A 26,036-nucleotide genomic window follows, 5' to 3' on the forward strand; every position below is an offset into this window, starting at 1 on the left:
TCATTGTACGTTCATGAGAGAGAAGGTTGTGCATTGTCAGTGTTGACACAATTGTTCGGAGACAAACTGCGTCCATGTGCGTATTGTTCGTCGACTTTGGATCCGGTAGCTAAAGCGTTGCCAGGTTGTTTGAGAGCTACAGCAGCAGCAGCTGTTTCTATTCGACAGTCTGCTGGTTTAGTGATGAATAACACGCTGATCGTGATGGTTCCACATGCAGTGGACACGTTGTTAAACAGAACCAAGACACAGCACTTAGCTAGTGCTCGATTGTCAGGTTACGAGTTGACATTGTTAGCGAGTCATGTGCACATAAAAAGATGTAACACGCTAAACCCAGCTACGTTGTTGCCGATTGTAGAGGAGTTAGATGCTTCCGAACAGCATGATTGTTTGCTCAGAACAGAAGAAGAAACGAAAGGGAGAATAGATCTCTATGACACTCCTCTTGCAAAGTGTGATGGTACATTATGGGTGGATGGTTCATGCTTCAAGCTTCCGAATGGTGACACGACTGCAGCATATGCTGTCACGACTTTGCATACGATTGCTGAAACTGCCCGTATTCCACATAATTCAGCTCAAGCAGCAGAGTTGATTGCACTTACACGAGCATGTGTGTTGTCAAAAGGAATGAAAGTGACCATTTATACCGACAGCCAATACGCATTTGGCGTGGCTCACAGTTTTGGACGATTGTGGAAAGAACGTGGGTTCCTGACTTCGCATGGAGCTAAGATACAGCATGGTCAGTTGGTGAATGAGCTTCTCGAGTCACTGACCTTGCCGCTACAAGTTGCAATTGGGAAATATAGTGCTCACAAGAAGGTGACTGATGATGTTGGTCGTGGTAATGCATTTGCGGACGAAATCGCAAAAGAAACAGCAAGGAATGTGATGAGTCGATTGTATGTTGCAGGCCCTGCAAGATGGATTGGTGACGTTGGAATGTGTGAAGACACGATAGAGAGTGTGAAGTCTATTCAAGCTGAAGCTACAGAGAAAGAGTTGAGCGTGTGGAGAGAAAGCACGGGTAGAATGGATGCGAATGGTTGTTGGGTTGAATTGTCAGAGCATCAGAGATGGTTGTTGCCCGATGCGTATGTACTAGCAGTGGTTACAATGGCACATGGAATGGCTCATATCAGCGTAAAAGGGATTTGCAAGTTGTTGGCTCCAGTATGGCAAAATGCTGGAATTCCCAAGTGCGCAGAGAATGTCGTCAAGAATTGCATGGTGTGTCTGAAATACAACCCCGGTAGGGGAACCCCAACTCCAGCTGGTCATTTTGCGCCTCCTACGTATCCGTTCGAGGTTTTGCAGCTAGATTTCATCCACATGGAAAGGTGCAACAATTTAAAATACGTACTCGTTGTTGTTTGTGCCCTTTCAAGATGGGTAGAAGCATATCCCCTAAAGGACAATACTGCCGTGTCCACAGCGAAAGCCCTTGTGAAAGAGTTCTTCCCTAGATTTGGAATGCCGAGAATGGTATGGAGCGACAATGGGAGTGAATTTTTGGGTCGAGTGATGAAGAAAGTATGTGAAGGGCTAGGCATACAACAGAAGTTCCATGCTGCAAATCACCCCCAATCAGCTGGATTAGTAGAATGCTATAATGGCACGCTAAAGTTAAAACTGGCCAAAATTCAAGCGAGCACTGGTCTTAAATGGCCTGACGCTCTGCCCTTAGCACTCCTATCCACCAGAATGACTGTGCATTCGCGAGTGGGACTTAGTCCCTATGAAATAGTTTTTGGCCGTCCGGCCAACATATGGGGAGTGCCAAGGCCCACAAAATTCAGTGAAATCGAACACCCTGTTTTGCTTGACTATTTGTACGAATTGATGGCTAAATTGCGTATTTTACACCAACAGGTCCACGACACTCTACCTCAGGTCTCTGAAGCTCCTGGACACCCCATCAATCCTGGATCCTGGGTTCTGGTAAAGAACTTTCAGCGAACAAAGAACGACCAGCCCAGGTGGACTGGCCCACACCTCGTCCTTCTTTCAACAAGATCAGCTGTTCGAGTGGAAGGAAAGAAGCACTGGATCCACGGTGTACACTGCAAGAGGGTACCTTTGCCTCTGCCGTACGACCGGTGGGTCCAGGAGGGTGTCGCCGACTCAGAGACTGAAACTGTGCCTCGTTTTCTGCCTTTCAGTGATGCACGTATAAAAGGAACAATTACTGAAAAAGAGAGTGACAATATTTTGCAATCAGCTGTATCACCGTCAGTTCGATTGGACACTACAGAACCTGAACTCCTTTTCCGAGATAATACAATACCAGGAAAACAACGATATAATCTGAGGCCGAGAACTATGAACTAATAAAAGTACTATTTTTGAAAGTGCAGCTCTCCCATCTGAGAAACTTTTTTATTTTTGTTTTTCGAACCACCATCCGGGTTCCGCTGTAGGGTCGCGGTTGCCCAAAGTCTTTGGGGTGCAGCTGACGACGTTAGGTCGACAGTTCTGGTTGGTCTAAGGGAGTTACCCTGGACTGACAGAAGCATTCCTTAGCATAGAACACCCAACCATCGCGAGCAGCATTGTATAGAGGATGGAGTTTTTCGTTTTGGAGAGACCTGGCAAGGAAACGAACTTTAAAAGCAGAATATGTAAAATGATGACAAAGAAAAGCTTTTTGATATTGTGTATTTTCATGTTATTCAGCGTAATGATGTTTTTAATAGGATATGTTTTATTCTCTTTTCAAGTGACATTTGCACCCACTACATCACCCGTACCTCCTCCTACTGTTTCCTCACATTCTTTTCAACCCCTTCCTGAACATGAATCCGCTAGAAGATTAGAATTTATCAATAACTCCTTCGTTCAGCTTTTGCACCAACACCAACTAGTAATGAACACGACTAACTGTTGGGTGTGTGGTCTTATGCCCCATACAACGGATAAAGGTATCCCTTATTTAGTCCTGCCATTCAGCCACAATGGTTCTGTGTGGGCATACAGAACGATGTTCATCTACGCGCATGAAGTCTACCCCCTACGTTCTATAACAGACAATCCTAAGAATAGTGCTCTAGTTAAGGGTATAGTAGACATGATTAAAGAAGATATTTCCTACGAAACTATCCCGAGAGATGAGACGCTAGTATATACAGGATGGAACGTAACCGGATATGGAGCTACTCTGAGTGAGAAACAGCAAGCTAAGAGATCTTCCCCGATTTGGATTATAACCCATCAGGGTCACTTATGTCTGCAAGGTAATGGCAAGAATCCCAGAGCTCAGTTAGGGAAGAGTATCTGTATTGAAACGTATGTTTTTGCATCTCAGACTTCCCCTTCGTTTCTAGCAGCTAAGGGTACCTATTTCATCTGAGAGCCTATACATGGTTGCCCCCTGACTTCTCGGGCACATGTTTTGTTTCGTTCCTGTTGCCTCCCACCTACACCGCTGCGGCAGATTACCATAAGACAAGGGTAGTTAGAGGTATCTTGAGTAAAGAAGACACTGCAGGACAAGAATTTGGGGAATTCGCAAAGGGTTTTCTGCCGTTCTGGGGACCCATGGTTAACAGCAGGAACATAAGGCAATTGACAAGGGTGGTTGAATCCACCGTAATTGAAACTGCCGGTGCCCTTAGTAACTTGACTGCTGAGCTCCAGTCGGATCGTCTTATGACCCTTCAGAACAGGGTCGCGTTAGACGTCATCCTTGCAGACCGAGGTGGGGTATGTAAATTGATCCAATCGAGTTGCTGTGTTTTCATTCCAGATAACGCTCCAACAGTGTACCAGGCCATCTCCAAACTGCATAAGATTTCCGAATCTATTCATGTGGATAAAGGAGATTGGTCGTTGATGGGATGGTTCTGGTAACTGATATCCGCCTGGGGTTGGAAAATTCTGATGGTCATTGGGGTAATCTTAGCTATCCTTTTCCTGTTTTGTCTGTGCGTACAGTGCGCTCCTGCAATATGTGGCCTCTGTGCTACATCATGTGTAAGGAAACCTGTATCAAGAGACGAGCTAAGTAATAGGATGATGCTACAGCAACATCTCAATGACTTTGGGAATATAGACCTGGACTCAGATTAGCATGAGGATAGGTTAATTGCCTATGTAAGGGCAAAAGGAGGGTCTGTAGTACTTAAAAATTCTGGACTCGTGTTATTAACTTCGTCGTAACGTGACGATTTTGGTATCAAAAGACCGAAAATGATAAATACACCATGCACAAGCATTTTCGGCATATTTGAGTAACGATTTCACCCCGAAATCATCATTTTCGTTCTGAACCCTTGGGTTCCATTTTGTGCACAGCAGCCATTTTGTGAGTTGCCCTCACATAGGCAGATGATTAAAGCCAAATTCGATTCCAAAGGACATGTACACCTTAATTGACTTCTCTGCGACCTGGGCAAGCTGGAACCATTGCCCCAGGCCGAACCTGCCCAGCCAGTTCCTTTCCCAGTGGCCGAGCGAGATAGCATCAAGGCACAGCCTACCATAAACCTTTTTATCACACACACACCCTGCCTAATCTTGCTCACACCTGTCCCTGTTCTTTTTCTCTGACTTGCTTTACGATGAGGAGGTGCCCGTTTTTATTGGGGGTCCATCGATATCTGATGAGAATACTGGGTCTTGCCGGATAATTTATTGTGGGCTGGACGAATTGAAATGTGGGCTTGTCATCATGACTCTGCTTTTCCTTTGTAGTGAAAACATGTGAATGGTATACTAAAATGTAAGGAATGTTTGCCTAAAGCATAATATTTCGTATAAAAAGAGAAGCCTGACTTGGTAAGATTGAGCAGTCTCCTGAGAATATACACACCGTGTTGTTGTACTTCTAGGACGCCTGTTACTTGGTTGCAGCCAATAAATTCGATCTTTGACTTCACCTAGAAGACTCCGAGTTTCTGTGTCTGAATCAGGTAGAACTCGTGAAGTCTTAGGATGTACCCTGACACCGCTGGGTTCCGAAAAACCCAGTACTTCATCACCCGCAACCCAGAGAGCCCACCAAATGCCCGGAGTAAGTCTCCCCTTCCAGAGCCTCCTCTGTATTGGCCAGAAAAATAAGTAGATCGTCAGCATATAATGATATGTGCTGCATGTCCCAGCGTAATTCTAATCCCTAGTAATGCCGTCCTAGTCTAGCATGCGCAACAAACTGCTCAATGGCCAGTGCAAACAGCAATGGTGAGAGCGGGCATCCCTGCCGTGTTCCCGCCCCACTAAGTAGGGGGAGGAGACCACCACCCCCATCCACACCCGTGCAGTCGCTGCTCTGTAAAGAATATCCATCCATCCCACAAAAGGTTCCCTAAGGCCAAACGCGCGCATAACTTGAAGCAGATAAAGCCACTCCAAACTGTCAAATGCTTTCTCAATGTCTACTGAGAGTACCACAGCGGTGGGGTTCTCTCTGTGGCCTTCATCCAATATGCGGAGGAGACATCGTATGTTTGTTGCCGTATTCCGGGTCGGGATAAATCACGCCTGATCACAGTGGACCAACTACAACATATATGGAAGGAGCCAGGTCGCAAGAATCATACTCAGTATTTTATAGTCGGATGTTAACATAGATAACGGGCGGTAAGCCGATTTGTGCGAGGAATCTTTCCCAGGTTTCAGCAACAGGACAATGATAGCCTCTCGAGTGGAGGCTGGTAACCGCCCCACCTTCCGTGCTTCTCTATAAACAGCCGACAGCCTAGGGGCCAACAAATCAATATAACTTGAGTAAAACTCAATAGGTAGTCCATCTGTGCCCGGCGTTTTATTACACGCCATATTCTTAATTGCACCTTATTTCTCCTAATGTGATCTCCTGACCTAATTATTCTGCCTGCTCCTTTTCTAGCCGCAGCAACGCTATACCCACCAAAAATACCTCCATGTTGTCTCCAGTAACCCACAGCTTACTCCTATATAAATTTGGTATAATATTCTTAAAAAAAAGTTGATCCCTCGTTGGGTATACACCGGCGCTCCTATCGAAGAAGTCAACGTTAGAATAGGCATGCCCCTAGGAGCTGGGTTGGCCAGCCAGGCCAGCAGTGTGCTCGCTTTATGTATGCTCTGTGGTCGAAACAACGCAACCGCTCTACCTGGGCTGCCACCTCCTCTCTAGCCTCTGATACTTCCTCCTGTGCCCCCGGGTTCTCAGGACGAGCCCTCTCCACCGTTGGCAAATGGTGCTCCGCTGATTCAATGTCTCACATTAGCGTCTTTCGTACTCCCGACATTTTAGTAATGCACAGTCCCCGTACCACCATTTTAAAGCATTCCATTCTATCGCTAGATTCGACGCCGTGCCTTCATTCTCTGTGAAGTATTGCGAGATACCCATTTCAATGTTTGTGCGAAAGACTGGATCTTCCAGCGCTTGCGGTCACAAGCACCATGTGATATCACAGGTCTCTCCTGGACCCAGCGTATCGTCAACAGTAACGGATTATGATCTGAGATTGTTCTAGCCAGATATTCACTGTGCCCTACCTTTGCATGTACGTCCGGCGTACATAATATGGCGTCCAAATGGACATGCAGCTCATGTAATGCAGAGAAGAAAGAGTAGTCATGTTCCTCCAAGTGTTGAGTCCGCTACGTGTCTACGAGCTCCCGCTATCCTGCCAATGCCTCCTAATTTTGGAAATTCTATGTATGGGGGCTTCGGGTAGAGGTGGATGAGACCTAACCATATTAGTATCAGTTATTGAATTAAAATCCTCTCCCGGTATCACCGGGCCAGTCAAATAGGGTGCCAGCTTGCCCGACAGGTAGATGAAAAAAGCCACCTGATCTACAAATCAGAGGCATATATGCTACCTAGCGTTACATCCAAACCATTCAGGTGCCCTCACACCACCACAAATCTCCCTTCTGGGTCGGCGAACTGCTGTGTCATCTGGAAGGGGACCCCAGCCCTAATCCATATCAGCGCCCCTCGAGCGAAAGCTGAGTACTGAGCATGGAATCTGGAATCATGTCTGACATCAGCTTGATTCCGGATTCCTGGCATTCAGACGGGGCGGTTGCTGAGGCAGGATAACTAGCACTTCTCTCTCTGGCTTTTAAATAAACTACTTCCTTCAACCTACCTCGACTCCTGAAGATTTCTACTCCACAATAAGTACGTTGTGTAATACAGTTGCCCTCTCCATCTACGCTGCAGCGCTCTGCCCTCCATCTGATTATTATGGGTTTCCTGAAGGAGAGCTATGTGTACTCCCCTAGGCACCAAATAAGCATGTACCCTGTGGCACCTCAACATTGTATGCATCCCTCTTACATTCCACGTTATACATTTTAAGTTAAGTAGCGTCCCCATATTGATCATCAAATCTGAGGAGTACCTGTACATTTCTTGCGGACAACGGTGGCCCCTACTTCCCCAAACAAAACCCACAAAATACCCCAACAACCCTACCCCAGAACAGGCTCTAACAATCTAGTACCCATCCAAACTATCAACTCCATTGCCTCCCTAGTAGCTACCAAAGAACACTCAAACAATAATATTAGGGGGGTGGCTAAGAGCCGAGATAAACTGGCCCACAGTACTTCCAGTGTCTTGGGCCATACCCCACTCATGATAAAGCCTCCGCTTCTACTGGAGCACCCCAGTTTGAGTGAGCCACATTCCTAGACACGCCCCCACCCTCCGCTGACCAATATCTTGGCTGCACCCACAGTGGAGAGGGGGCTAGCGCTAATCAAGACCACCCTCAAGTTCCTTGGAAAAGTCTTACTGTATTACGCATCAACGATCTCGTCGGCAGTCCCAGGTGTAACAGGTGGCATTGCAACACTCGCCGTGTCTGATTCTTCGGTAGCCATCCCTGCCGATCCCTTCTCAGAATCTGTTGCTCTGTGGCGCTGCACCTCGAACGTGTAATTAGGGAACAATGTCACATTGTTATTATCCACTTTGAAGGGGCCCAGGGTTTGAGGCTTATTCAGATGCAGGTCTCTGTCTTTGTAATGGAGTAAACGCGCCACCACAGGTCTGGGTGGCCTCCCAGGCGCCAGTGGTCGGGCCGGCACCCTATGCGCTCTCTCCACAGTGTAGAAGGGGGTCAAGCCCTCAGGGGCAACTTCAGTCCTTAGCCAGATAGTCCTCCATGCTGGCCCCTTCCACGCCTTATGGCAGTCCTACCACCTGCACATTATTCCTCCTGTTCCACCCTTCAGCATCTTCGTCCATCGGCTCTAGGGCTTTCAGACGTCGAGTAACATCTCCCTTCTGAGCTTCGTACGCCTTTTGAGCTGGCTCCAGGATCTCCAACTGGGTTTCTGTTTGTTTCACACAATCTGCTAATTTTGCATGATCTGCTGCGCAGTATCCTGCTGAAGGGTGTCCCTGGTGTCTGTGATGGCTTTGAGTATAAGATCTACCTGCTGTTGCATCATCCCCTCCGGTTGCGATTCTGCTACATCTTGCTTCCGTTGGTCAGGCACTTCTTCCTCCAGTTCCGGGCGCCCCCATTGCTTACCTCGTGGTTTCCCCGCCGAACCTCCGAAGGCCCACTCGCTGCTTTCGTGCCAGTCGCAGGCACTGCATGTTCCTTGCCACAACGGGGCGCACACTCCCCAGACCTCTTGATGGGCCGCTCACCGCTCGGTTCCCAACCCCCGCGGGAAACTCCCTCTGACTTTTGATAGCTTGCGCAATAGTTCACTTACGAACCTAGCTGCTCCTCCAACCCGTCAAGCGCAGATGCCCCCGGTTCCACCGTTTAATTCTTCATCACCGGACACCGGAGACGGGAAGAACTTCGTTCCGATGCTGGCACTCCCCACTCAGGGCACACCCAGCTCTCTCAGCGCAGTCCAGGAGCGGGGGCGCAACACCAAGCAGTCACCAGCCTTCCACTGCGTCCATGCTTTCCGTGCCCTCCCGCAGGCATTAATCCCAGAGCCGGGTCACCACTTCGGGAGTACTTTGCCCAGATTTCAGCTTCAACTGACTATGGCCGCGGCACAACCATGGCGGCGAGCAGGGTCCCCCGCCGTGCCCTTAGCCTAGACCGCAGGCCCAATCCTCTGAGTCGGAGGGTCCCCTCCCTGCCCTGCATCACTCCCATGGGCTGCTCCACTGCCCTGACCTCCACCGTCCAATACCGGTGCGAACACATAGCCCCACAGCCGCAAGACCCGCTCCTGCAAAGGCACCACCTTCAGCACTGGCACCTTTGGAATGATTGATGTGGTGCACCTGATCCGGGGGCCGGCATGAATGAGCGTCGATGTCCCCACTGTTAGCAACTCCCCCGCTCAGCGCATCTCCCAAAATGGTGGCCTGAGCCTCTAGCCAGCCCTTTAGTATGCCTCTCAGTCCTGGGCGCTAGGTAAGAGTGATCCCAGCTAAATCCCAGCAGGTATCCGCCCGCAGTAAGCGCCGCAGATCACCTCACTGCTTGTATGCCTCCTCCGTTACTACCACAGCGTTACCAGAAGTTCCCAGGGGCAGAGCAGCTTCCTCAATCCTCGCTGCCCTGTGAGTGCCTCCTCAGCTGTTTTGCACGGCCCCCCGCTGCTCTCCGAAGGACCCCAGACGCTTCAATTCCGCCGTCTCGGCCCCGCTCACTGCATCGTCACCAACTCTGCACAGTTTCCACCGGCGCCATCTTGGGTCTTCTCGGGCCGGACTCAACCATCCACTCGGTCACCAGCCCTCGGAGATGCGGTTGCCCTGCTAAGGATCGCCCGCATCAGTTCTCAGCACATCCCGACTCTGTTCTGGTCAGTTTGAGGAGCGTTACTGGCTCCCAAACCAGGGTAGGTGTCGGGGTCGGCGCGGAGTTCCCACCTCACGAGACTGTCCTCATCGGCACCTTAGCCACGCCCCCCCAACCCCTCCCAGTCGTCATCACCACCCTCAGGGAGATGGGGAACACCCCGGATTAACAAGGGAACAAAAGTACCATCCGGTATATTTGAAGTCGGCCAATACCAATCCGGCTCCATCTCAGGGATGAGGAAGCGGACAGCATCTGCCGGGGGCACGGTCGGCGCCAGGGAAGGTTGAGTAAGGTCGGTGTCGATCGGATCCAGGCCTGGATCCACGGGGGCCCTCCGGTGCTGGAGCCACCGGCATCAAAGGCCAAAGGCCCCCAAACGGGGCTGCGGGTCCCCAAGGCACACCAGCAGAGTCAGGCTGCCCATATACACGGTAGAGGGCTTCGTAGAATGTGTGAAGCTGGGCAGGGGACGAACCGGCTCCCTGAAACGGGGGAAGCGTGCAGTCGTCCCTGAGTCAGGCACTGGAGACGTGCCTTAGAGCGACGAAGCTCCGGGTCCTGACCGCGTCAGTCAACAGACAGGGAAAGGCGAAGAGTGACGGTGCTTCTTCGCCTTCTTCTTGTGCTTCGACTTACCTGAAGAGTGCAAAGACTTGGACGAGGTCTGGTGGCTCCGAGACATGTCTTGAGACCTTCCCTTCGAAGGAGACAGGGAGCGACGCGGAGCCGACTGCCGGGCCTCCAAAAGCTTTCGGGACCGCTCCCGCAAAGACTTCGGATTCATGGCCCCACAGTCGCAGCGCGACTATGGATCATGGTCGCGCTCCAGGCACCAGAGGAGCATGAGGTGCGATCCGTCATGGACATCAGCTTGTGACAGGAGTCACAAGGCATGAATCCGGTCAGAAAATGAGACATCTCTCGCGCACAAGGAGTCAAAGACTCAAAAAAAAGACGTTGACAAAAGTCGAAAAAGTTTAGTCAAAAAATTACTATTGGGAAAGCTCTCTACGGATCTGTGCTAGGCTGGTACAGAACAAGAAAGAACTTATGTCAGCGTGCCAGGGCGGCATCCAAGTAGGCACCGCAATGTCATCCTGGCGACCCCAATGCAGACAGCAGATGCAGAGTCGACCTACACCACTTACCGTTATGCAGGGGTATTGCTGAAGAAAAATTCTCTCGATCCAGTCGGACGCCTGGGGGTAATTCTAAGGTAAGGAATCTATAACTAATAGTCTCTTTCAGATATAATAACTAGGGATGGGACAAGATTTGCATGGTTACTGAATAATTTGGCGCTGCAACAATTTGTGTTTTATCTTTTTTTCACATAAAGTTTTATATAGCGCGAACTAGACCCCAGAGGGTATCAGAACGCTTTACATTTAGGATCGTTGTGTTACAGGTTACATGAGTTACAAGAGCAAAGTAGGGTACCGTAAACAAAAACAATATTGCGAGAATTTGTAGGAAAGAGACGAGGAGGAACTGTGTCCAATGTCCAGCTGGGTAGGTGACGGTCGAGAGGGAAACCAAGGCCAATCTCCTCTATAGCCGTCTAGCAGCTCCACCGGGCATCAGCCATGTTGCACAGGTCTCAGCGTTCAGGAAAGATAGTATTGATTTGAAATGATTTAAAAAATGTATATAGCGCTGGCTGGACCCGGAAGTATCAGAGCGCTTTACCAGAGGATCGTTGCGTTAAAGTTACATCAGTTACAATAGCATAGTAAGGTACAGTAAACAAAAACAATTGCAGGAATTCTTAGGAGGATGGGGAGGAAGGAGCCATATCAGGAGACAAGGAAGAACTGTGCCCAATGTCCGGCTGGGTAGGTGAAGGTCGAGGGGGAAACCAGGGCCAATCTCCTCTATAGCCGTCTGGCAGCTCCACCGGGTGTCAGACATGTTGCTCAAGTCTCCGCGTTCAGGAGAAACAGTTAAGAATAGATACATGAGCTACAGTTGCACAGTCAAGAAGCGGAGGAACATGTCCCCACTAGAGGCCAGAGGTAAGAGAAGCGGGTAGGGGAGTAAAAAATGGTTGCCATTATAGGTAAGAATAGATACATGGGCTACAGTTTCATAGGCAAGAAGTAGACAAGCATTTGCAATGCAATAGGTCTCGCATTTGCGAGAGTTTAAGCTATTGGTATTATAAATGACAATGCCTTTTATTTATGTTTTGAAAACCAACACATAAATAAAAGGCATTGCGATTTACAATGCCAATAGCTCAGACTCTCACAATTGCGAGACCTATTGCATTGCAAATGCTTGTTTTCTTCTTTGCGGAAGACAATGTCATTTACCTGTCACACTCGCCAAACTAATTATTTGTTCTGGTATACGGCAGAATATAGATTGTGCAGTTAATAAGATGGCGAAGTCTAACGTTTTGGCAGCATCTGATTAGATACATAAGTTACTTCGCCATATGCATCGCAGGCGCGAGACCTAAAAAATAAGTCACCATTAGAGAGAAGAGGTACAAAAGGGGGATGGGAGGTGAGTAAAAAACAATCCAGAGAAGGAGTTGGGGCTACCATTTAGGCCGCCAAGGAAAAATTAAGGCAGATGCGGCCGCTATTTTAGGGTCAGGTTCGACATAACCAGGCCACTGTAGATCCGTGTGTAGGCCATGGTAAAGCTCCGCTCGGGCCCACCCCGGATCAGATGAGGCGGCTTCCAGAACCCGCATCGGCTGGAATCAGAGCCCAAAGAGGCACAGGGGCAGGAGGCCGCAGAAGGTCGCGGGGTTTAGGCAGCAGCGGGCAAGTCTGGTGGGCGTCTGCAGTGTCAAGGCTACAGCGGGCCGAGCAGGGATGGATTTGGCCCCACCCCTCAAAGGAGAAACAGCAGGGAACCAGCCCAGGTTGGGCACGTACAAACGGCCACCCCCAGGTAGGCTAGCAGAAGGCTGAGTGCCTGAGGTCGCAGGGGTGAGGCTGCTGTGGGCCAAGAGTCTGCCTCAGTCCCCAAGATATGTTGAGAGCAGGCGAACTGGGACCAAGCGGGAGTCAGGTGCACACCAGCCCTTAAGGGAGTGGTGATGCCCCACTCCCTGGACCTTGCAGTCACTCAAGTGGACCCCACCCAAGGCCGCCCAACATCCAGGAATCAAGCCAGGCAGTGAGCGGGACAGGTGGGAAGGACTCACCGGGACTGGTCTCCGATAATACGAGGAGGTCGCTGCATGGTTCATCAGGGTCCCGGGTTCTTCAGTGGTAACCGGGGTCTCGATCCTCTCACAGCAGGCAGCCCCTGGGTCGGACAATCCCACAGCGGGTAGCTGGGGTCCAGGCAGATCCAGAGCAGAGTACTGCAAGATGGCTAGGGAAACCAAATGGCGCAGAAAGGCAGGGCCCTCCCTAATGGCCACTGGCGAGATGTCGGTCCTCCAGGGCGGAGGGGAGGGGACGGACTCTCCAGCTGTGTGTTGGCCTCTGGACTCCACAGGTCTTCGGAGATTTGGCTCACCGGCCGTAGGCAGAGGTTCGTCACTCATGAAGCTGGCAAGCGGGAGAGGCCACCGTAGGGAAGATCGTCGGCATTCCGGATCCTTGATGACATCTGGAGACCTTGTTCCTCCAGAAGCGGCAGGCATGGGATGAGAGGGCCGACAGGGGGCAACAGCACCAAGGTCACATTGCGGTGGATGTTCCCCTTCCTTCAGCAGATTGTCCCTAAAGCAAGAGGCCAGCCGAGCCATGTTGGACTCCGGACAGATCGTCATGAGTCCCAATTAAACCATTTTTGCACATTAAATTTAGCAGAAGTGCAGTAATAAAGGTGCTCGAAAGTAATTTGTAAGACCCCAGACAAGTATGCACAAACTCTTCTGGAAGGTACACTATGAGAACTTTCATCGATAACAACAAATAATGGCACAGTGGTGCAAAACGATGGTGCAAAAACCCTTGTGAAACACAAAGCTTTTGCCCATGCACAGTGCTCCAACAAAGAGGATCGAGGTGGGAAAAGTAGGAGGTGGTTTGGAAGACGCAAGCTGCTGCCAGTTTACCCTGGCACAGCTCTATCATTTGAATAATGAGTGATGGAGAAGTACTACATTAACAGGTCATCATTTGAAGACTGAAGTGTTGTCCTTGTACAGTAGGTATTACAAGTCCAGAAATAGACAGATATAATCGACTGGTACCTATTCCCTCCAAACTTAAAAAGATCTTTCCTCTCACCACAGATCTTTGTTGGAGAGGATGCGGTCTACTGGGAGACTTTCACCATATATGGTGGGTTTACCCAACTATTAAGCCATTCTGGGGGGAGATTTTGGCCCAAATGAAAGACATACTGGGATACCTGTACCAAGTTCCAAAGATATGATCCTCCTGGGTCTAAGGGACACCTCATTAGAGCACCAAACTAAGGCAGACAAGGCCATTATGTGGGCATGTATGGGGGCAGCAGAAAAGGCTATAGTGGCTAATTGCAAGAAGAAAGACGCGCTAGTGCTGGCACAATGGCACTCACGCTTATGGAAAATACTTACGATGGAGCGTATGTCTGACATTTTCAGAGACAAATATAAGAATGTTGAATATAAATGGGGGCCTCTAGTATCATAGCTTACAAAGGGGCTCCCGCTGGCAGTATGCCCACCTACATTACAAGGGTTACAACTGTTCCAATTTTGAGTCCCATAACAGGGAAAGTACAGAGGACGCTTAGCAAAGAGGGAACGACACAACTAGTACTCCACAAGTCGGAGCAGAGTAGTAGGTAGGAAACAGGCGGTTCTTGCTTCTCCACCATAGGGGGGGAGAGGGAGGGAGTTTTTTATTTTAAGTTAGTAGTATTTTGGATTCCCTTTGAGGCAGTGGCTTGCTACGAGCAATAAAAGATGATCATTGCAGCAGTGTGGGAATGTTGATTTGGCTACCAGCCATGACTGTTTGGAATGTTTTATAAAAATTCTGCTAATAAACAGATATTTGACAAAAAAAAAGCAGATATAATTGATTATTACCAGGAGGCAGACCGTCATCATCATCGTCATCATCATCATCAACTCCACCATCTTCATCTGCATCATCTTCGCCATCTTCCTCCCCTTCCGGCACCAATTTGTGCCCCTGTCCTAAAAAAAGAGATCCTGAGTCAGACAACCAGACTTTGGACTTGCATCCCTCACTATATCCTTAATATCAAACGCCCTCTCAAATCACAAGCCTTCCAACTGTACTTTAAGGATGAGATATGAAATAATAAAACGTCTTTCCACAAACTAGGTGTGAGAAGTTGGCCTGATGTATGATGTCCACAATTCTGTGGGCACCTTGTATCAGTCCAAACAATCCCTAATGGTGGTGGTTGTAAGTAAACCTTATAGACAAGCTATCCTAGGGGTAGCATAGACCTAAGCAGTCTTAGGCTTAACTCAAGAGAGCATGTGAAGCCAGCTGTTTTACCATATGCAATCCTGTAATACCAAATGAAAGGACACCACACAAGTTATATATTATAAAAATATATGTATTTATTACTAGAATAATCCTCTGTACTCTTTATGAGTGCAGAGGCACAAGCGTTTAAACAAAAGCACAGTTAAACATACACAAGTTGCACAATTATGGATAGGGCAGGTGGCCACTCAAACCATATACTAGATAAGTGGTATAAGTATCACTTTACGGACAATGGTAAGGCCTAGGGCCTTGGGAATTGCTGGGACTACACTGGACTAACAGCAGTTAGGACGGGAGTAGCCCGCGGGATTCGGGTGCAGCGCTAAAAGCACACGCATGCACCAATGCAAAGTCAATGGTGCGTAAAAGTTAGAAAGTTACTGTTTTGGAAGGCTTCCGACTGGAATAGAATTACCACACTTTAAACTAGGACACTAGAGGTGTAAACCACTACAGGAGCACCTGTGTTAGATGGTTACCTCACCCACAGGAAGCGGGTGCATAGGTGCCAAAGTGTGTCGGGTTTCGTCGTGGAGATCTATGGAGCCTGGAGATGAAGATGCTACAGGCGGCCAGGAGAGAAGAGTCCGGTTGGATCCAAGGGTGGATCGAAGATGTAGAGTACCTGAAAGCAGAGGGGACAGAGTCTGGGTCACTCAGAAGTGACCAGGACGGGACCAGGAAGGAACTAGGCAATGTCAGGCGCAATCAGGTGGTTGTCGAGAAGCTTGTCTCCGCTGCCACGTGGACTCTAGGGCATCGGGGATGTCCAGGAGTGGATAACGAGCTGTCCCACGAAGATTTTCGCTGTCGGCGGTGTCGGCTTCCGGATCGGAGTTAACAGGCCTTGGCAAATGCAACCCACGCAGGATCGGACTAGCAAAGTCAGAGAGGTTGCTCCTTTTTAGGGGAGCGAGGGCCAGTCTGGAGCAACCAGACTAGCAGAGCAAATTCAAAGGTTCGTCGGTACTGGGGCCACTAGCCAACAGGCAAGCGACCGGACCAACGCGTCGAGCAGGAAAATGCAAAAGGGCCCCACGCAGCACTCGGTGAGTGTGGAGGGGATATCTTCTGTGCACGAGCTGCTCGGGGCTGGGGCTTATCAAACCCCAATGCACAGCTTCGAGGGTGCCTCGGGAGCTGCACGGTCAGCACTTCGTAGTTTTTCCAAGATGGCCGGCTCCACGCTTCACGTCGCCTCCACGGGTCTCAGATTCGCTGGGACTGTGGATTGGGCTGTTACAAGTCAGGTAAGCTGGGTCTTGTCGATACCTGTCGCTCGAATTCCGGCGGGAACTGCAACAAAGCAAACCGTTGGGCGCTGGATGGTGCCTGTTTGCACAGGGTGGTCACTCCTTGACCACAAGGGAGATTCTTCAGTCTTCCACGTCGAGTGGGATGTCGAAGGGTCCAGAGTTCTGTATCAAAGTTTCAGTCAGGATAATCTAATGCTCCTGGGCCCAGCTCCTACCTTTATTCCAAATCAAGGGGCTGGATTACCAGCTAGGTCCCTCCTATGGGTGGGACCCAGGAAGGGGGTGATGACACCCCTTTTCCTTTGTCCAGTTTCGCGCCAGAGCTGGGGCTGGAGTGCCCCAGAACCGGTTTGACTGGATTTTGCATGGGACACCTTGTGTGCCCCATGCAGTGTCTAGTTTCTTTCAGCCCTCCCTGCCCCAATCCACTATCTCCTGTCTGGGGTGGTGTAGCACCTCCCTGTGACAGGAAACCCTTTGTCCAGGCCTCCCCTGCCAAGTTTCGGTCAGCAGCAGGAGGCCAGACTTGTGTCTGTGGCAGCAGCATCCATTTTGTGATGCTGAGGCTTTGGTTAGATTTAACCGCGTTTAAGAAAAGTAACATGTTTTCTCCCTCTAGAAGGGTGGAATGCTACCCCCGTCGCCTGAATTGGCGAGGGGGTAGTATTCCAAAGTGTATGACACCATACACGACATGTTTTGATAAAGCCAAACCAAAGTTAGCAATACCCGCGAGGATTATAATGCACTTAAGAGTATATGGTATGGCAATACCCTGGAACAGCTATAAGGAAATGGTTCCGAAAGCTGCAGACAGGCTCAGCTCATGCTAGAGCACCACCTCACATAAAACCAAGCACTCTGCCTCCAGGATTGTTAAGGCCTGCCATAGGAGTGACTGATATGTCCAGATATAGGTTTAGATACAGGTATACTATATCTAAGCAAGGGGTGAGTACAACACCTTGCCCCAGCTGAGTGATCAGCCAGTTGTGTCGATTTGAATGGCCAGCCAGGGGTGGCAAAAGATATGCTGCCGCCCCTGGTAGGCCTTGGATGCACCTATGCCCTGGGTACCTATAGTACACTGTACAGGGGCTGATAAGGTGTCCAGTACCAAATTGGTGATGTACCTAAAGTACATGTCTGTGAATGTAGAGAGAGAACAGCAGGCTGTGGGTCTGATTAGCAGGCCCACAGCCACATTATGTCGAAAACCAGTGAAGCAAAAAGCAAAAATTGGGGTGACATTAGGAAAGCAGACCCTACTCTCCTACATAAACCCCCCCCCCCCCAAATGCAGGGACATTAAACTTAACCTTGGCCAGATAAGTCTTCATGTTCTAAGTGGAAATACCTGGAGAGACCATCTGCATTGCCATTGTCAGTCCCTGGTCTGTGCTCCACTGTAAAGTCCATCCCCTGTAGGGAAATGGACCACCTGATTGGGATGTTCACCCTTCATCTGATTTAGCCACAAGAGGGGCTTATGGTCTGTCTGAATTAGGAAGTGAGTGCCAAACAAGTATGGTCTCAACTTCTTCAGGGCCCAAACCACAGCAAAGGCCTCCCTCTCAATGGCTGACCAACGTTTCTCTCTAGGGGTCAGCCTTCTGCTATTGAAAGCAATGGGCTGGTCTTGGCCATCTACATTAAGTTGGGAAAGCACAGCTCCCACCCCCAACTCAGAAGCATATGTTTGGACAATGAACTCTTTGGAGTAGTCAGGACTCTTCAGGATAGGTGCAGAGCACATGGCCTTCTTTAGGTCATCAAATGCCTTTTGACAGCTAACTGTCCACTGAACCTTTTTGGGCATCTTCTTGGATGTCAGATCATTTAATGGAGTCACAATGGACCCATAGTTCTTTACAAATTTACTGTAATACCCAGTCAGGCCCAAGAAGGCTCTGACTTGTGTCTGGGTAGTTGGAGGAGCCCAGTCCTGTATGGTCTGGATCTTGCTCTCCAGTGGTTGAACCTGACCCCCACCTACTAGGTGGCCCAGGTACAAAACCTTACTCTGCCCTATCTGGCACTTTGTGGCCTTGATAGTCAGGCCTGCCTTTTGCAGGCCTCCAGAACCTTTTTCAGGTGGATCAGGTGATCCTCCCAGGTGGAACTAAAGACAGCCATATCATCTAGATTAGCTGCACAAAAGTCATCCAACCCAGCAAGGACTTGGTTCACCAACCTTTGGAAAGTGGCAGGTGCATTCTTCAAACCAAAGGGCATCACCACAAACTGATAATGTCCACTGGGGGTTGAGAATGCTGTCTTGGCTTTAGACTCCTCAGCTAACCTGATTTGCCAATAGCCAGCTGTCAAGTCAAATGTGCTCAGAAATTTGGCAGAAGCCAATTTATTTATGAGCTCATCTGCCCTTGGAATAGGATGAGCATCTGTCCTAGTGACAGCAATGAGACCTCTATAGTCCACACAGAACCTCATTTTTCTCTTTCCATCTTTGGTTTGAGGTTTTGGCACGAGGACTACTGGGCTGGCCCAGGGGCTCTCTGATGGCTCAATCACTCCAAGTTCAAGCATTTTCTGCACCTCAGCCTTTATACAATCCCTGACATGGTCAGGTTGCCTGTAGATTTTATTCTTCACAGGCAGACTGTCACCAGTGTCCACCTCATGGGTGCACCAGTTAGTTTGACTGGGTGTTAGAGAAAACATATGTCTATGAGCCTGCAACACTTGTCTGTAGTCCCATTGCTGCTGGTCAGAGAGGCTGCCTGCCAAGGCTACTCCATCCACTGCACCATCATCAGGGTTTTGGGATAACAGGTCTGGGAGAGGGTCACTCTCTTCTTCCTGTTCCCCATCTGTTGCCATGAGTAAACCCATGTCTGCCCTGTCCACATATGCCTTCAATCTGTTTACATGGAGCACCCTGTGGGGGCTCCTAGGGGTGCCAAGGTCCACCAAGTAGGTGACCTCTCCCTTTTTCTCCAGTATGGTGTGGGGTCCAGACCATTTGTCTTGGAGAGCTGCTGGGGCCACTGGCTCCAACACCCACACCTTCTGCCCTGGCTGGTACTCAGTCAGAACAGTCTTTTGGTCATGCCAAGCTTTCTGTAATTCTTGGCTGGCCTCCAGGTTTTTGGATGCTCTCTCCATGTATTCAGCCATCCTGGAGCGGAGACCAAGTACATAGTCCATAATATCAAGTTTAGGCTTTTTGAGAGGTAACTCCCATGCTTCCTTCACAAGACACAAAGGACCCCTTACAGGGTGGCCAAACAAAAGTTCAGAAGGGCTGTAGCCAACGCCCTTCTGTGGGACCTCTCTGTAAGCAAAGAGCAAGCAGGGTAAAAGGATGTCCCATCTTTGCCTAAGCTTTTCAGGTAACCCTTTTATCATTCCCTTTAGGGTCTTGTTGAACCTTTCAACAAGCCCATTGCACTGTGGATGGTAGGGTGTGGTAAACTTATAGTTTACTCCACACTCATTCCACATTGCTTTTAAATATCCAGACATGAAGTTGGTACCTCTGTCTGAAAGGACCTCCTTTGGAAAGCCCACTCTGGAGAATACTCCAAGCAGGGCCCTTGCCACAACAGGAGCTGTTGTGGTCCTCAGGGGAATTGCCTCTGGGTACCTGGTGGCATGATCCACTACCACCAGGGTAAATCTGTGCCCAGATGCTGTTGGGGGATCCATTGGTGCAACAATGTCTATCCCAACTCTTTCAAAGGGCACCCCCACCACAGGTAGTGGTATAAGGTTGCCTTTGTGGTACCACCTGACTTGCCACTGGCTTGGCAGGTGTCACAGGAGCGACAAAACTCCTTAGTATCCTCTGACATGTGAGGCCAGTGAAAGTGAGGGACAAGCCTGTCCCAAGTCTTGTTCTGGACTAAGTGTCCTGCTAAAGGAATATCATGGGCCAAGGTGAGAAGGAAGCCCCTAAATTGCAGAGGTATAACCAACCTCCTGGTAGCACCAGGCTTGGTGTCTCTAGCCTCTGAATAAAGGAGCCCATCATCCCAATACACTCTATGGGTACTGTTAGAAATGGGATCCCTGGTTGGCCAAGGCTTGCGCCAAGGCCAGGCAGAAATCCCCATTCCTAGTTAGGGTAAGGAAGTCACCCGCCAAGACAACCCCTGCTCACCCCCTTGGTAGCTTGGCACGAGCAGTCAGGCCTATCTCGGATGCGATGTGTAAAGCATTTGCGCACGCTCCCACCAGCAACAACCTCCTGGGCCCCCCACAAAAGGAACTCCGCACAAGGTATATATGAAAATAGCCTTTGTATTGAAAAACACACTTAGATCTGAACACGCTATTTACAAGGTGCCAGGGGCACGGGCAGAATTTACAAGGGACTATGTACAGGACAGAGCCATGGGGCCACTGCTAGGAACATGCACATGATGGAACAGGCATTAAAACAAATAACAATCAGGGACTTCATAGAACTAGCGTTAGGACTCACTATAACCATAAGCCACATACATGAGACCTAGGACATTCAGGAAGGAAGGAATGACAAAGCACATAACGTAACGTCAACACAGAATAACCCTTCAGGAATCACATTAACATTAGCCAATAACTTTCAACAGGCCAACTGGCCTTTCTGGGGCTAGGACGCCCAATGTCACGATGTTCAGGACAAGCTGTAGGTAATCAGATCAATAAACCTACACGTGGCAGCTGCCCACGAAGTGCTGGGCAGCTGTAGAGCAAGGATGGGGCCAACACGTTGGAGCCTCGCAGGCTCGGAACAAACTGGCTGCCCTGGAGCCTCTCGGGCTCATGGATAAGGGGAAGGGGGGGGGGGGGGTTGGTGGAATCCCTCTCGGGGGACTCGGAAACATCTTAGGGCCGGGGGAGCCTCTCGGCTCGGGAAGCAAGATGCAGGGGTTGAGCCTCGCAGGCTCAGGAGAACGAGGGCCAACAGGGGAGCCTCTCAGGGCTCGGAGAACAACTGGCTGCCCTGGAGCCTCTAGGGCTCCTTAGAACAATAGGGACGCCTGGAGCCTCTCGGGCTCGAAGAACAACCTAGCGCTAGAGCCTCTCGGGGCTCGAGAGCAATTGGCGGTAGGTGGAGTCCCTCTCGGGGGACTCGACATCCCTGGGGGCCCCACGGGCCTAGAAGCACAACAAAGGATTCACTGGAGGGGAGGGGCGGGCACCGGCAATGTGCCTCGACGTCCCTCCTCTCCCCCTCTCGCTGCAGCACTCACCGGTTCTGGTACGCCGGTCTCTCCTTCTCCGTCGGCCTCCTCTCGCTCTCCGGGGCTCTCCCTCACTCTCGGGAGCCCCGGGGGGGGGGGGGGGGGGGGGGGGGGGTCGGCGGCATCTCGGGGCAACGCAGGAGCGCGGAGTAGGCTCCCGCCGCTACCTGCTTTCTCGCTCCTTCGGGGGGCCGGACTTCAAAGTCCTCGGGCTGGCAGCCAATCACGGCGCGGCACGGGGAAGGCGTCACTAGGAAATCCCGGGCCAGCAGCCAATCACGGCGCGGCCCCGGGGAAGGCGTCACTAGGGAATCCCGGGCTGGCAGCCACTCACAGCGCGGCCCGGGGCAGACATCACGAGGGGTCCCGGGCCAGCGGCGGTGAACTCCGGGGAAATGACGAGGCGTAGGCTCCCTCGCAAATAACAAATAAAACGAGGAAGGCCCTCTCTGGGGGCCCGGGGCGCTTTACAAGAACGGGGCAAATGCCGGGTGGGCACCGGCTTGGTAAGAACAGCGCTCCCAAGCGCTAGGCACACAGATATATAGCGCTCCACAAGCGCTAGGACAGAAGTACAGCGCTCCCAGCGCTATCAGGGAAAATAGAGCGCTCCCAGCGCTACAAGCAGGATAAAGCGCTCCCCAAGCGCTAGATTCACAGAAAGCAGCAAAGTCCATAACGAGTCCAGGACCTCAGGTGGAGCACAGCAGCTCCTAGAAGGGAAAGGCCAGCAGAAGTCCAGGAGCTGGGCAGGGCCCAGGGAGGCAAGCCATACCCTGAGCCCAAGCAGCAGCACGCCCCTGGCAGATTCAAGTTGGGAACAAGAACGATTTGGTAGAGGTCACAGCCTCTTTTTATACATGAAATTCCTTTGTCTAAAGGTGCTGGGTGGGGGAGAAACTAGTCACACCTGGTTTTGGGTGTATCTTGTTTTCCCCACCCACCCTTTCCAATCATCAGTCAGGCTAGGGTCGTCAGACGCACCCCAGGGGGGTGGAGCCGCATTGTGGGGGAAAGCCCAGCCCCACACAGGATACAGGCGCAGCCCCTCCCTCACATCAGCATGTTAATCTCTCCATTCACCACCGGGGCAGACCCACACAGACTCCTGGAGCCAGGCTCCCCAGCCGGCTTCAGCCAATCACGCGCCAGCACACCTACTGCACACACACACCCATGTCTAGAAGTGGCACTTCCATTTTAGACACACACACGCCGCATACATCATCTTGCAGCATTTGATCACACGAGTCCACACATACCAGACTCGAGCCTGTACCCCCCACGCACCAGGAACTATCAGGGACACACACATTCCCCATGCATTCCTATGGGAGGGCAAGCCTCTCTCATCTACACGCACTCAGAGTGGGAATCACCAACCCCAGGTCACATATAACATGCAAAAACTTCAGGGGTGGACCTGCCAGAAGGGCCAAGTCCAACACTACCCCCTTCCAGCCAAAACGCAGGGTAGGCCAATCACCACCGGGATGGACTTCCCTGCTTTGGGCGAGAGAACATGGACGCGGGCCCGCACTGCAGGGACACCCTCCAGTTCTACGCCACGTTGATCTATAAGACAAGCACATACTAATAAAAAAAACAGGCCCAACTAGGCTACCTCACTGGCACTCCTTAGTTGTCCACGGCTAGGACCAGGCCCTAGGCCACCCAGATACCGCTGGTCCCTGCCAAGCCAGAGTGGGGGGTGGTAACCACTGGCACACGACAGCCATTCTCCACTCCCTTTCTCCGTGTAGTTCCACTTTACCACTTTCTCTTCCACCTAGGGTCCGCACCCTCAGGTTGGCCAGAGGTCACGGGCAAGCTCGCCCCACCCTACCTCTACTTCTGAGGTTCCGTGCTCTCCCAGGAGAAGCACCCTCCAGAACACCTTCTCTCACCAGTCTCGGAACTCTCTCCCTCCACTGGTCTACCACCTGGGACCTAATTTCACAGGATGCCCAGGGGTCAGAATCCCTCTGACCCCCTTCCAGTTCTGCACCCTCCCATGTAGAACAGGGTCCTTCCACTTAAGGTGGGCCCCACCTGCTCTCAGGGCTGTACCGCAACACTCAGCCAAGAACCCTAAGGATCCCTGCTAGGCCCGTACCGCCCCTTCTGGGAAACACAGGGTCTCCCCCTTGGGAGAAGCCTCACCTGTGCCCCTAGGAGTACATCTAGAAGACAAACCGGCCAGGACACTGGCTACAGTCGCCCTGCCGTCCAGATCCGGAAACACCGACTACTGGCTCCCCAACCGCGGGCAGTACCCTTCGGCCAGATGCCTGGCGCACCAGGACTTCTACAAGATGAAAATAAAATCTAAGACTTTCTCTCCTCCTTCAGCAGGCAGGCAACCACTGCAGGTCAATACCCCATACAGCTTACCCGGTTCCTCCTCTTCAGGCAGGAGTTCCCTCTTGTACTAGGATGAGCCGCGACCACGTCAGCAGGGCTCAGAGTTCAGCTCTCCCCAAGGCAAGCCGCGATCCAATCAGCAGGGCTTCCTTGTCCGGGATACAACTTAACATTCGTTCAGCAAGATGAGCCGCGACAACGTCAGCAGGGCTCAGTGTTCAGCTCTCCCCAAGGCAAGCCGCGACCCAGTCAGCAGGGCTTCCTTGTCCGGGATACAACTTAACATTCATTCAGCAGGCTCCTTATCTCGAAGAACTTACACCCAAGCATTCAGCAAGCTCCCCGTCTCTGAGAACTTACACTCCATTATTCAGCAAGCTCCCCATCTCAGAGAACTTACACTCCATTATTCAGCCCACCTCAACATTCATCCACACACCCTCCCCCGGACTGGTAAGAGAGTTTCTACCGCCCCTGATTCCTCAACCTGACCCATGTGGCACAGGTACCATTACTCTAGGGAAGGGACAGGGACCACACACATTGGACACAATTTCGCTGCCACCACTGGATCCCACCCTTCTGGTGAATCCAGAAACACATTGCACTTAGGGGGACGATCTACCATCCCGAGCTAGGGACACCTAACTCACAGTGCACCAGAACCACATTTTCCACAGAAACAGATATTTTTTAGCAAACTTGAAACAATAATCCCTTTTCTTTGCGACCATCTAAAATGCAGAGTTTTGTAGTGAGGCCAGTTATCGCTGTGGTACTGCGCAAACACAAGTCCAAATCCCACCGCTAGCCAACAATGTTAGAAATGGGATCCCTGGTTGGCCAAGGCTTGCGCCAAGGCCAGGCAGAAATCCCCATTCCTAGTTAGGGTAAGGAAGTCACCCGCCAAGACAACCCCTGCTCACCCCCTTGGTAGCTTGGCACGAGCAGTCAGGCCTATCTCGGAGGCGATGTGTAAAGCATTTGCGCACGCACCCACCAGCAACAACCTCCAGGGCCCCCCACAAAAGGAACTCCACACAAGGTATATATGAAAATAGCCTTTGTATTGAAAAACACACTTAGATATGAACACGCAATTTACAAGGTGCCAGGGGCACGGGCAGAATTTACAAGGGACTATGTACAGGACAGAGCCATGGGGCCACTGCTAGGAACATGCACATGATGGAACTGGCATTAAAACGCATAACAATCAGGGACTTCATAGAACTAGCGTTAGGACTCACTATAACCATAAGCCACATATATGAGACCTAGGACATTCAGGAAGGAAGGAATGACAAAGCACAACGTAACGTCAACACAGAATAACCCTTCAGGAATCACATTAACATTAGCCAATAACTTTCAACAGGCCAACTGGCCTTTCTGGGGCTAGGACGCCCAATGTCACGATGTTCAGGACAAGCTGTAGGTAGTCAGATCAATAAACCTACACATGGCAGCCACCCACGAAGTGCTGGGCAGCTGTAGAGCAAGGATGGGGCCAACACGTTGGAGCCTCGCAGGCTCGGAACAAACTGGCTGCCCTGGAGCCTCTCGGGCTCATGGATAACGGGGGGGGGGGCGGGTTGGTGGAATCCCTCTCGGGGGACTCGGAAACATCTCAGGGCCGGGGGAGCCTCTCGGCTCGGGAAGCAAGATGCAGGGGTTGAGCCTCACAGGCTCAGGAGAACGAGGGCCAACAGGGGAGCCTCTCGGGGTTCGGAGAACAACTAGCTGCCCTGGAGCCTCTCGGGCTCCTTAGAACAATAGGGACGCCTGGAGCCTCTCAGGTTCGAAGAACAACCTGGCGCTAGAGCCTCTCGGGGCTTGAGAGCAATTGGCGTTAGGTGGAGTCCCTCTCGGGGGACTCGACATCCCTGGGGGCCCCACGGGCCTAGAAGCACAACAAAGGATTCACTGGAGGAGAGGGGCGGGCACCCGCAATGTGCCCCGACGTCCCTCCTCTCCCCCTCTCGCTGCAGCACTCACCGGTTCTGGTACGCCGGTCTCTCCTTCTCCGTCGGCCTCCTCTTGCTCTCCGGGGCTCTC

General features: G+C 51.0%; 1 protein-coding gene across 3 annotated transcripts in view; it reads right to left on the bottom strand.

The window, feature by feature from the left end:
- Window positions 1-26,036, bottom strand: part of LOC144784230 (uncharacterized) — a 1,557,451-nt gene that overhangs the window by 913,491 nt on the left and 617,924 nt on the right. For all 3 annotated transcript variants that reach the window (XM_078662879.1, XM_078662880.1, XM_078662881.1), the window contains one exon: window positions 14,728-14,838. In XM_078662879.1, coding sequence (XP_078519005.1) covers window positions 14,728-14,838 — 111 coding nt within the window. The remainder of the gene's footprint in view (window positions 1-14,727; window positions 14,839-26,036) is intronic.

The sequence above is a fragment of the Lissotriton helveticus genome, chromosome 10, assembly GCF_964261635.1.
Source record: "Lissotriton helveticus chromosome 10, aLisHel1.1, whole genome shotgun sequence".
Classification (NCBI taxonomy): domain Eukaryota; kingdom Metazoa; phylum Chordata; class Amphibia; order Caudata; family Salamandridae; genus Lissotriton; species Lissotriton helveticus.